Source organism: Protomyctophum parallelum (genome assembly GCF_964188405.1).
Source record: "Protomyctophum parallelum genome assembly, chromosome: 21".
Lineage (NCBI taxonomy): Eukaryota > Metazoa > Chordata > Actinopteri > Myctophiformes > Myctophidae > Protomyctophum > Protomyctophum parallelum.
Window position 1 is genome coordinate 30,275,364 of NC_139713.1, and position 13,293 is coordinate 30,288,656.

A 13,293-nucleotide genomic window follows, 5' to 3' on the forward strand; every position below is an offset into this window, starting at 1 on the left:
GGGTTAAAGCAACTGCTCTGTGATACGTAAATCATTTACATATTTTAAACGTAAGCGTTGAATATTTCCTGGCAAATACACCATTTACAAATTGTGAAAGCCGATATTATGTTTAATTAATTATTTGAACCCATTAAGACCTGAGGTCGATTCTATCAATGTCTTCGGAAAAAACTTAAGTTGCTATATCAGTTGTTGAACTTTTTCCATGTCTAGGACCCCCACAATGATATGTATTTCAGTATTTTGTTCCAGCGTCCCCCAGAAGCAAAGATTTCAGTTTTGCATTACCCCCCCCCCCCTCTTAACCCCCCAAATTGCACCATTATGTCACACATTTTATTTGACTGAGTATGTTCAAAATGAAAATATGACATGGTTGGGATTCATACTAGTACTATAACTTGACAATCATGACTTGATTGTAGTGCTATCATCTTTTAGCACCTACTGTCTGAACCCCTTTTGGTGTTACCATCATGTTATGCTTTAGCTATTGAAAAATAGCAGGTCTACAAGCTCATAGCGCGCCACCGAGTGGCGCGCTATGAGCTTGTAGGTCTGCTATTTTTTGAAAAATCGAAGAACGACTGACATAGAAACATGGCTTTTTCAGAAAACTGTCAGGATGTAGAAGACATTTTTTGAGGTCAAATGGGTTAAAAATGATAAACATTCTCTCTAGTCTAGATCCATTCTTTCCTCTTTACCGTCCCCAGGTGGTACCGTGTCACTACCTGCTCCAGCCAGCCAGTGGAGAGAGTCATCTGTACCTGCAGCACCTTCGGTCCCTGGCCTTCTCCTGCTATTCCCAGTGCAGACGCCTTCTGTCCACACAGACAAACATCAAGTCTCTGACAGGCTTTGGGCCTGTGTCCTCTGTCAACTCGGTGCTTAAGGGTCCAGAGGTAAAGAGCCAGTAAATTAATGTTTGGCTGAATGTATACTAAACCAGGAATAAAGTATCTTTAGTGTAGAGAGCTTGTGCCTATGCGCATTTAAAGCTACAATCCGGAACTCACTTTAATTTATTTAGTCTTTTCATTGAGAAATGTAGACCCTGGTGTCAGGTAGGACACTTACTGGTTGACAAGTAGTACTATCTCAAACTCATAGGCGCAATATTACTCCTGGAAAAGCGTAGTCTCACGACCAACACCAGACTTAATCTGCCTGGGGCAATATGCATTGCAAATGCAAAGGCAGATTGAAGGCTGGCTATGAGAGCCGCGAGGCTAGGACAAGTGGGGACTTCTTGTTGACAGTGTAGTAGAAATGTAGTCTCCTATGCAGGAGACCCAAGTTTGAATCACGGATAGACAATGAAACATAGGGATATTGCATGCAGCTTTAAAGACAAAGATACACAATACACATGCATACGCATTATCTCTCTGCTACTAACAGTCTCACAGGCATTACGTCCGACAACACTGTCGCTCCCGACATGCGTTGTCGGTTACAGAACTAACCCGAGGCTGGGTTAACCCAGGCACCCATTTTGGTGTCGGCATCATGTTATGCTTTAGCTATTTTAAAATAGCAGGTCTACAAGCTCATATCGCGCCACCGAGTGGCGCGATACGAGCTTGTAGGTCTGCTATTTTTGAAAAATCGAAGAACGACTGACATTTTTTTTTGAATCTGATCTCAGGTCAGAATGGGTTAATCAGGCCAGTGTGTGTCCGGCGGAAACCTCGTATGAATCTGATCTCAGGTCAGAATGGGTTAAAACTAACCTGTGGTGGGTTAAAACTAACCCGTGGCGGGTTAAAACTAACCCATGGCTCCCGACATGTGGCTTCCTGTGAGGTTAGGCTTAGGGTTGGGTTTTGGGTAGGGTGTCGGGCTCATGACTGTAGTAGGACTGTTAGCGCGTCGGAACCAAACACATGCACCCGTCTCTCCTTTCCTTTCAGCATCCCAGTCCCCTGCAGCTGTACTGTCCGCCGTTCATCCTGGGCCCCACCCGTCCCAACCTAAAGCAGCCAGAAGCAGGAGAGGTGTGGCCAGAGATTCCACCCAAGTACAACGTGTTGTTTGTGGGCTACTGTCTGTCTCTGGACCAGCGATGGATCCTGGTGTCCTGCACTGACCAGCAGGGGGAGCTCTTGGAGACCAGTGTTATCAACATTGACGTACCCAACAGGTAGGCTACTTATCCGTGCTGCTCGTCCATGCTGCATCATAATAATGGTCTGTAACATGTCGTTTGTGTACACCGCTCTCCTCTTGAACAGTTTAGTCTAGGAAAATAGACGTTTTTTTTTATTTATCCAAAAATAATATGAATTAAAAGAATCACACCTGTGTGAACTGAGGGTCGCTCTTATCATCATACGTCATCATACATCATCTCATTCCGGCCAATCACAATTTGCATCCTCACTTTTGTCTTCAATGTTTGTGTTTACACAATGTGTGTGTTTGCACAAACACTCAAAACTGGCCATACGTCAATGGCATTCAATGTTTGTGTTTGCACAAACCCTCATAGCTGACATAGGAGGGGCCCCTCAAACATACATGACATCTGTCACAAGTTCACAACATGGGTGTATTTGATTGGGACAAGGATCCTTCCATTAATTTGCATTGCATTTGCATTACCATGTATCTCATTTCAATGTTTATTTGCACTTGTCATCAGAGCACGGCGGCCCAAGGTGTCCGCCAGGAAGATGGGCCTACAGAAGTTATGGGAATGGTGTGTGGGGATCATCCAAATGACATCACTGCCCTGGAGGATTGTAATTGGTCGACTGGGAAGGTTGGGACATGGTGAATTGAAAGGTGAGGGACTGTCAGTTGAAAACCAGCATTGTGCTTCATAGACTTTGGAGTTTATTAGGATTAAGTAGGTGAAACAATTATTGTTAACTAGACTTGTGTTTCCCTAATGGGCCATCATTTATAAAACTGTCTGAATAACCTTGGGTCTTCTGTTGTAAAGTTACATTTACTACAATTCAGGCATTTATCAGACTCTCTCGTCCAGAGGAGACTTACAAGTTGTAAGATCAGAGTAAATGCAATGAAGCCTAGTCAACAAACCACGAGTTAAATGCTAAAGTAAACAGAGGGCAAAGAAAACAATGTAGTGCTACAAAGTAACTAGGATACCAGGTAAACACCAAATCTAGCAACATGTCTAAACAACATGATTTCTAAATTAGATTATTGCCATTTGTGGTCAAGCAAATCTGTTGTTGCTGTGACAAACCGGTGAGCAACTAAGTATGAATCAGGCGCCTGTTACCCTTCTCCGGAATAATTAAGAGAAAGACAAACATTTGTTATTGCACAGCCTATAGTGTTGCTCACTGCTTACCTTTCTTTCTATTTTTCAGTGTTTCAACCATAGTTTCAGGCTTTCAGCACCACTAGATCTAGGATCTGTAAGAGTACAGTTTCACTGCATTGATCTGACCTTGTCTATCTTTCTCTCTCCCTCTCTCTCTGCCAGACTGGAGCTCCCTCCTCGGGGAGCATTCGCTCCTGTCCATCAGCCGTCAGCTGAGGGACACGTGTCGCATGTGTGGGATCTCGTCTGCGGACACTCCGTCCATCCTCAGTGCCTGCCTGGTGGCCATGGAGCCGCAGGGCTCCTTTGTGGTCATGCCTGGTCAGTACACTGCTGGTGTTCATAATAGATGATCATAATTTCATATTCATAGCATACATCATGTATAAATGCAAAGGTACTGGAACTATAGAACACGTATAAGCCCTATTTCTTCATGCGTTGTTGTGCAGCAATAATTGCTACATGCTTAAGTTACAATGCATTGCATAATAAGCTTGATAAAAGAAAATATATTTTTTAAAGATTTCTGAAACGTTTCACCTACAATGACATGCCCAAAATAGAGGCACTAGGTTGATAGTGGTGGTGAAATTACCTAAGTTATGTTATTGAATTTATTTTTGATACAATTCCTTGGTGAATCCAGATGCAGTGACCATGGGATCAGTGTTTGGTCGCAGCACAGCTCTCAACCTGCAGACGTCCCAACTGAACACACCCCAGGACGCATCGTGTACTCACATCCTGGTCTTCCCAACCTCTGCCACCACTCAACTGGCTGCCAGTTCCTACCCCACAGAGGACAACGCTGGTAAGAATCATAATCATTCGGTAGCCTGTTGGTTCTCTCACACATGTTCATGTCTGCGAGGTGTAGATGGGATATTGTTCGAATTGCTGAAATATAAAATATTAAACTGTTCCTTTGCTGGGGAACTCCTGGAATGCCCTCGACGACACCTGGGGGGTGTTGCTGGGGACGCCGCGGACAAAGCCAACTGGAGTTGTGACAAATCATGACAATAAATACAATATTTTGGACCAAACAAATAACTACAAAAAAAGTGTTGTAACCTGCCGTTTCTTTCTTCTTTCTAATTATTTTGTTGTCATGATTTGTCACGACAAGAGTTGGCTTTGTACGACGCTTAAAATGTCTTTAAATAAATACTTTTTGAAAAGTCTATGAGGAAAATGAACGGAGAATCATTTCCTGGGCCCTGGTAGGGGGCGGGACTGCAACGCTCTGTAGGGGACAATATCAGTGGCAACACATCGGATTGCCATGACGGTTAATTGGCACTGAAATGAGAGAAATAAGGCGTAAAAATAATTGGCTATTATAAATTTATGGGGGGGGGGGGCACTGCTGTCTCTGATCATACTGTACTGTAGTTGTTTAGAAGATAAGTGGTCAGATTGAATTCAGTTTATTTATGTGATGGTTGGTAGACAACTTTCCATCTTCCATGAAGACGTCTTGTCTTGTCGATCTGCAAAAGTCTTAGTATCAGGTATCGGACAAATGGAAAAGAAACCAGTCACTGGAACATTTTTGAGTATTGTGTGTAATGGGCAAAGTGTGGGTGTCTTGTCTGAGAGAAACTGAAGAGACCCTGGCTTTCAAGTGCACACATCTTCGGATCGATTCTTCCCAGAGTTGGACGTGTAGAAGTCTTCTGCTTTCTCTACCAACAGTTTTGTTGCATGGGTCGTTTTTTTATGTTTATAACAGATTGTTGGTTGCTTTACTTTTGATAGATTTAACCAAAGCTCTGGAATTCTCAGTGTGAAGAGATGAGCGGACTCAGTGATTAGTGTATAAAACAACTACAGATCTGTACTGTACTGTAGGTGAATACACTACACTACAGGATTCATTCATTCAAGTTTTATTTATTATCGAAATTACACTGAGTAATCAAACTCATTCTCAGTGTCGTTGAGTAAGGATGAAAAGGATACTTTTCAGCTGTTTCACTATGGCTGCAAAATTGTGAGGAGAAGTACTTCTATGGACTATAAATGGCGAGTTCCAGTGTGGTTGTGGTAATGCTATACTTTCTCAGTGGGTCTTTTGCTTAAACTAAACCAGCAGGGTTAGTGTGGTGGTTTAGTGTGATGGTGGGATCCATGACAGATTCCAATATGTTTGTGTTTTTCCCCTTGGTGCTTCATGTGGGCATTGACCCCAGTTATTTGCATAGCGTGCTGTGAAGGTGAAGGCGGGAGTAGAAATGTATTTTGGTCAGATGGAATTTTACTTGTTTATGTGGTGAGAGGAATGGAGGCACATATATTTACAAGAATATAAGCGGCCGAAATGAGTTTTCTTCGACGGGTGGCTGGCTATCTCCCTTAGAGATAGGGTGAGAAGTTCAGTCACATGTCACACATCGACTCACTGGCCTTGGAACGTCTCGGAATCCCCCAGGAGGAAGTCACTAATGTTGCTCTGGTTAGGGAAGTCTGGAGCACTCTGGTGGAGCTGTTGCCCCCGCGACCCGACTACGGATAAGCGGTTGAAGATGGATGGATGGATGAAATAGAATGGAGAATCAGAGTTTGAGTCTGGCAAATTAATGTTTCAATGTATCTTGCTCATCTTGAGAATCAACTTGACTCAACGGAAATAATCACATTCCAAAAGTATTACTTTTAACTGCAATGGTAAATTCCATTTTCATTTTGACCTGCTATCTCCCAGGCTGGGGATTTGAATTGATTCAAGTTACAGTAGCTGTAGGTAACCCTTGTTCTTTATATGCAATTTGAACTGATGGTCTTTGAAGGGACTGAACTCTGAACCCACCTTTCTGAACATTGAATTATGGGGAACTGTGTTGACGACATCCAGAACTTCTTGAATAACTCTAACCACTTTTGTCTTTCAGACGACATGTTTGATCTGCCTTTCCCTGATGAACTGGAGAACGACATTGGACATGACATGATGTTGATCACAGGGAACCTCCATCCCTCGCCCAACACTTCCCCTGTCCCCTCCCCCGGCTCGCCCTCTGGCATGGGGATGGGATCCAACTTCCAGAACACCAGGGTGAGTCCCTGGGCACTGTTTCCCAAACAGTGGGTACTCGGGACCCATGTGTGGGTCACAGACACATTTTTACATGTCACACCCCGAGTAAAAATCCCAATTTATTTTCTTACTTTTTAAATATATAATTTAAGTTTTTCAAATAAATAAATGTTAAAACAAACAAACTCTACTAGTGAAAGTAGTGAAAATAGCAGTGAAAATAGCAGATCTACAAACTAATTTGTTGATCGGCTATTTTCACTAGTTTGGGTCCCGGTCCCGCTATAATCTTCTAATCTCTCTTTTGGGTTTCAACCTGAAAAGTTTAGGAACCACTGCATTGGAGAGAAATCAGCCTACAGTTTCATGCTGTGTAGCAAATGAAAATTTAGAGCAAAGAGAAAATTTGACATGCCCACAAGCTTATCACTCAAAATAGCACAATGCGTAGCATTCCCCAAGCCTCATTGTGTCAAAAGTAGGTCATGTGACTTGGCTGTACAGTAAGTTGGGAGCCACTACTACAGTGGCGTGCACAGATAGACACTAGGGGGTGCTAGAGCACCCCTGCCCTTTTGGCAATTTTGCTCTTAAAAAATAAATAAAACGTTTTCTTTTTTTTCCTTAATTTGTAGTGTGTGGACCATGCAGTGACATTGATCCAATCTTGATAAAAAAAAACGCTTCTACTATATTATTTAGGCCCCCACAATCTAAAGCTATGTTTCTATGTCAGTGGTTCTTCGATAATAATAAAAAAATAGCAGACCTACAAGCTCGTAGCGCGCCACTCGGTGGCGCGCTATGAGCTTGTAGATCTGCTATTTTTCAATAGCTAAAGCACCAAAATGGGATCCCGCCCCAAAATGCGCTGCACAAGGTGCCCTTTTTTTCACTTGAGCACCTGCCCCTCTAAATGTCTGTGCACGCCACTGCACTACTAGGCTCACTGAGATTCAAAGAGTTTATTTGTCACAGTGCAAGCAGCAGCGGAATGTTCGTGTGACATGCACTTCACTTCAGATTGTGTCTGTGATAACAACAAGAGATAATATGGGCATATTACAGGTGTCAAAAGGCTCAGTCAGGGTGAGGCACTGACATCCAATCAATCCAGGTGTGGAAGTTATATAAGTAGGCATTCGTTTCCTCATGGTCAGAACACCAAATGCTTAAAAAGCTGACAAGTAAAGATACAACCTTGAGTAGCAATGGAGAGTGTACAGACTACAGAATATTATGGGAGAATACTTTAGCAAACAGGATAATCTGAATATATATAACAATAAAGACTGTGTGCTCTGTTGTCAGCAAAAAGGGGTGTTTACAGACGGAAGGTGTTTGACCTGGCCGTTTGACCTTGTTCAGGGCTCTGACCCTCAGGCTATTCAAAGCACAGAATCTTTGCCTGTTCAGACATTATAAATTGCTCTACATCAAAAGGATTAGCTAAAGAAAAAAAAGCATATAATAATATTAATAATCTCTAGTAATCAAATGTTATGGAACACATTCTCCTAACTGGACTATTGCCGCCTGCTATTGAAAATGACTACGGATGGCATTATGAAATAAGGTGCTAATAAAAAAATGCTACCCTTTCGTTCCCCCTGTGTATCCAGAGCCAGGGTGAGCGCTTGCTGTCCCGGGACAATCCACCAGAGGAACTCAAGCAGCAGCCGCTGGCGTTGGGCTATTATGTCTCCACAGCACAGGCAGAGGGACTACCTCACTGGTTCTGGGCCTCCTGCCCACAGGCACAGAGCCAGTGTCCACTTTTCCTCAAGGTATGGGAAATACCTGTGGTGGAGAAAGTACTCAAATGTCATAATATCAATACGGCAATGTAGAAATACTCATTTTCAGAATTCTACATGAGTAAAAGTATTGGTATCAAAATGTACTTAAAGTATTGATTGTGCAGAATGTCCCATTTCACAAGTTTTCAAATGTATAAAAATCTTTTGAAAATAGCAGATGTACAAGTTCACTCGCATTGTGAGCTTGTAGATTGGCTATTTTCAAATGGCTGAAATGCATTTAGGGCTGAAGTGGTTAATGTATGTTTGTTTTGTAATAATAATCACAATCTACAAAGTAACTAGTAACTAAAGTTATCAATTCATTGTGTAATTGTGGATCCTATTGGTTCACTGATCTGAGCACCTGCCCCCCTCCCAGGTAGAAAACAGCAGAGAACACAAACGTCAACAAATTTGGAGCGATGCCCCTCTGCACTGTTATTGGTTAGCGAAATACAAGGAAGTGGGCTTCATATGCCAAAGTTTCCATTGCGTTTCCTCAGGAATTCATTTTTGAGCCGAATGAAAATGAAAGCCTGGGTACCGAGGTTAGTGCAGTAGGGGAGTAGAAGTACAAGTACTGACATTTTGAAATAAAAGAAAATCTTCTAAATTGACTGCCACAGGGTGGCGCCAGAGGCCAGTTAGATTCTGCCACGCAGAACAGGGCAGATTACCAGGATTTCACATGATCACATCTGGGTCACTCGCTCGCAGACCACCATTGTAAGAAGCGGCTTGTGTCAGCAGTAGCTCACACTGTTTATCTTTTGCCAGAAACAGTAATATGTCCGGAGCCATGCGATAAAAAAATCACAAATCACACCGAACATCGGATGGATGACCAAAACCACGGACAGCGCTCGTAGTTTCAAAGATACGAGGCAAAGAAGATTCTACTTTGACTGGAGCTCTATGTAATGAGGCCGTGCGTAAAAATCCTGGTGCTGGGGGTGACGAAGGCGTTGCCTATAGCAACCGGGTCAGTGTTGAATGTTGATTTTCAGTGTAACCGTTTCATTATCGATAAATAACATTAATTTATGGAGTATTCCGTCAGAAGCAGACAACTGTTGGATTTTAAATGACGGAATATTCAGTCGGAAGCAATTCATGTGTTACGTACAGTACTTGAGTAAATGTACTTAGTTACTTTACAGTACACCACTGGAAAATACTGCATGCGTAAGGGAAAGTGAAGCCTGATTCATACTTTACTAAAGATTCCAAGCCTTGCCAGATGCCAGTGGTACGAAATGGTATACACTTCTGGACCCCATGTGAATGTCGCATAGGCATTGTTTGTTGTCAGGTCTGTCTGAGAAAACCCATTTTAGCGTCAGAATGTTCGGAGCACAGGTGGCTTGTGAAGATTCAAGAATCGGTCCAATCTTTACTTCTGTGAGCAATGAGCATGGAGCGAAAGAATGGGCCACAATCTGTGCTCATGTATGGTCACTTCCCCCATTTGGATTAATGACTCAGGACAGCCGCTGGTCTCCTAAGGGCCAGAGCAGCCACATGACACAGATACTGGACATGACTCCAGGACAGGTTGTGGTGTCTCAGTTTCATCCATCTCTGTTTATGCTTTGTCCTGATGTAACTGATCTACAAGCTCATGACATGTCGAATTGCAATGCATTGTGAGCTTGTACTGTAGATCTGCTAATTTAGGTGAGCAACGTTGTCATTTTGAGTGTAAAAAAGAACAGTGCCATCCGGGCATTTTGAGAGGGAAAGCACGCACCATGGTATGTCCTATGAGATGACGTTTTTTTTTTTGAGAACCGGTTATAAATTGCTATACAAACATTATGATATGGTATACATTTCTTTCTTTTATGGAAAACAAAAAAGAAGAAAGGGAAAGAAAGAAAAGCCTCATACTATAGAATAAAATAGTAAGATGATGAAATCAGTAGTCTCAGTTTTAATGCAGTTTTCAAATAACCACAGGCTCCAGCAGGTTGAACATCAGTGAATGTGAGCAAAAAAAGCACTGTTCTTTCAGTTCTAGTCACAGTGTCCTTAATGATCAAAAAGTAGTACCCCCCAGTTGCTCTGCTGCTTGATTTATTACACAGGTGTCAAGTTGCCAACTTGAGTCGGCACAGTATGTAGACATCTCAGGCTGTAAACAGTAACACAGCTGCCCTGAAAGTTCCAACCTTTGTGAACATCCCCTTTGTAATGACAAACTATAAACTATCAGAATAACATCTGTTACTCAGCCAGCTAGCTAGCCGACAAAACAAACATAAAAACAAAAAACAAAACATGATTTGTATCTTCAATTATTGCTGTGAACCCACCACTTCCAAATGGTGTAACTGTAAACAGCTGACCAGATATTGCCATGCCAGGCATGTGAAAACCACATGCCTCCTCCAATAACATTGACAGTTGAAACTGTCAAATTGACCCATTTCACGCACCAATGGCAACAGTGGAGGCAACCATACAAAGCTGTTCATCAGGAGCATTCAGGGTTTCAGTTTATTTGCCCAAGGACACAGGAGGAGCCAGGAGGACTCGAGCATCGCACCAGGAACCTTCAGGTTCTTGAACCTTCTGAGCCAGTGTCTAGATTGTACAGTACATTTACTGCTGCCGTTTCCTCTCTCCAGGCCTCACTTCACCACCATATCTCCATTACCCAGTCAGAGGAGATGCTGACAGAAAAGAACAAGAGAACCCCACATCCTCATCCTCTGGACTCCAAAACCACCTCTGATGTACTCAGGTCAGGACACATGCTGTTACTGTTAATTATGTAACGTCACAATGTTCCCATCTTTCTCTTTAACCGCTTTGAACCTGGCATCCCTACTTTAACAGAAGAGAGTTGACAGAGATATTTACTTTTATTAGTGCTGTGTTTCTTTATCTTTTTTTTTGTTTTCACGCTATTCCAACCCACAGATATGTGTTGGAGCAGTACAACGCCCTCTCCTGGCTGACATGTACCCCTGCTACACAAGACCGTAGGTCCTGCCTGCCCGTCCACTTGGCTGTGCTTACGCAGATGTACAATGCCATCCTGAATATGCTGTAGCTATACATGGGGGCTAATGGCAACCTTGTGTAATTGACTGCTAACCATCTACGGTGTGCCTACACTTCCTTTTTCTGGGCACCAGAGAGCGGCAGAGACCCCTTTGTTGTCGAGAGTGGATTTGGAATATTAGTGGCCAAAGACGGGACAGGGCCTATGGGTTAGGCTTTCCAACCAACGTCAGGGGGAGTAATATGCCTATGTACAAGATGATGTTTTAAAACTTAATCAGCCAGAAGAACGGCCACACCCAGTGCAATTTGTATCTTCTAAACACGTCCTTTCTGCAACATTGTACAGTTGGAGCTATTTTAGTATGCCGTTTATAATGACATATCACTTTTGTCTGATATAGCGTTACTTTAAAATATCATCATCCACACGGAGGCACTTATTAAGGGCATTTAAGCCTGCTTGGATGACATTTTAAAGGGTCTCGTAGAGGATTATTCTCACCTTCACCTGTGAAAAGAGACGTGTGTCTAAGACCCCTTTAGTCAATATACTGCACAACCAGCAAAATGACTTGACTGCAGCAACATATTGCTTTGTTACATCAATGATGTTTGTTTATGTTTGTAAAAAAACTGAGGTTTTAAGGACTTGCAGTTTAGTACTGAGATTATAACCTTTGCTCCGGATATAGGCAAAGGTCATGATTTCATCCAAAGGGAGAGCAGTTAATTATGGCACTTTTTACTCACTTTCCAAAGTGACAATTGTATTGTTGTAGATATAAACGCAATGAATATTTGACCAGTTCATGCATAAATGTTTATAATGTAAGACTTGCATTTGCAAAGAATTGAGACTTATTTTTTAATATTTAAAAAGAAAAAGAAAGAAAATTGGAAAGGTTTTTTTCTCCCAATTTACTAGCAATTCTCATGGGATAAGAAATACATTGAATTGTCATTTTAAGGAAATTGTGAAGATGCCATATTTATATAAAGTATATCATGTCATATAAATGTAAATAAATATATATTACCTCTTTCAAGCGGCAGATATAGGAGATGGTGACGGATAAAACCATCTCTTAAAAAGTGAACACAATATAAAACCTTTTTTTCCAGACATTGTTTTACATTATTTTAGTTCTACATATTTTTGTTTTGTTTATTATTTTCTATGAGTACTGAAAATGGTATCTTAGCTTTTTATTTAATGAGTTTAAGTTAATAAACCTATTGATGCAGGAGACATATATTTATACAATGTTTCTCATCCTGCCAAATAAACTTGAAATAGGCAATAGATTACTATAATATTTGAATATTGCAAAGTTGTTGCATAATTAAGAAACATGCTTTATTTCATTGGCCTTCCCAAATGATGTCAAGCCAACCATCAGACAAGCCTGTTTCTTGACCTTCACTACGCAGTCTGCTATTTGTACAATTGGTAGCATGTTTGTATATACACTTTTCAGCTGTGTTTTTTGGAATTTCTTAAAGCTGTACATTTCATGCTGTTCGGTTTACTTTCAAGTGATTCCTACAAAAGTATTTTTGCTGTTGGTTTTTTAAAATATACAGTATACAAAGTTTCACTCAAATTACCACAGAGGTAAATTGCCAAGTACATAGTACTCATACAGGCGAAAGGTGAGTTTGCAAAAAAAAGAAAAAAGAAAAAAAAGTTACATCTGCCATCAGTTTAAATATCGAACAGATTCAACTTAGAAATCTGTGACTTTTACACTTGTTTTTTTTAGTAAATTATTAAAACTTGTCAAAATGATCATGTCTTCAGTGATCTCTTTTCTACAGGTAAAGCTACAATTACTTTTCTTTTGGTAAATTGGTTCTTCCTATAGGCCTTTGTCCTGGTGCCTTTGTCCCTTTACATTCATATTTTCTGCTTCAAGATCTTTTATATAAATATGCAATACTATATGTTATCTGGCTGTGTGTGCCTGCTACAACCATCAGCCTCACAAATGAAATTGGGTTATGGTGTGTGACTGTGCGGTTTGTACTACAGTAATTCAATGATTCAAAGGAGGGTGATAAGCTTGTTACCACAGTGAGGCTGTCATCGCGCAGAGCTGTGAGTGACATCATTAGCTTCCAACATCTGTTGT

General features: G+C 41.4%; 1 protein-coding gene across 4 annotated transcripts in view; it reads left to right on the forward strand.

Moving 5' to 3' along the window:
• The window catches only part of LOC310879218 (mediator of RNA polymerase II transcription subunit 13-like), a 141,543-nt gene extending 128,559 nt beyond the window's left edge, over positions 1 to 12,984 (forward strand). For all 4 annotated transcript variants that reach the window (XM_083793718.1, XM_083793719.1, XM_083793720.1 and 1 more), the window contains 9 exons: positions 720 to 908; positions 1,920 to 2,149; positions 2,651 to 2,793; positions 3,467 to 3,625; positions 3,954 to 4,118; positions 6,202 to 6,365; positions 7,970 to 8,134; positions 10,780 to 10,895; positions 11,075 to 12,984. In XM_083793718.1, coding sequence (XP_083649844.1) covers positions 720 to 908; positions 1,920 to 2,149; positions 2,651 to 2,793; positions 3,467 to 3,625; positions 3,954 to 4,118; positions 6,202 to 6,365; positions 7,970 to 8,134; positions 10,780 to 10,895; positions 11,075 to 11,207 — 1,464 coding nt within the window. In that variant the 3' untranslated portion in view covers positions 11,208 to 12,984. The remainder of the gene's footprint in view (positions 1 to 719; positions 909 to 1,919; positions 2,150 to 2,650; positions 2,794 to 3,466; positions 3,626 to 3,953; positions 4,119 to 6,201; positions 6,366 to 7,969; positions 8,135 to 10,779; positions 10,896 to 11,074) is intronic.
• Positions 12,985 to 13,293: the final 309 nt, after the last annotated feature.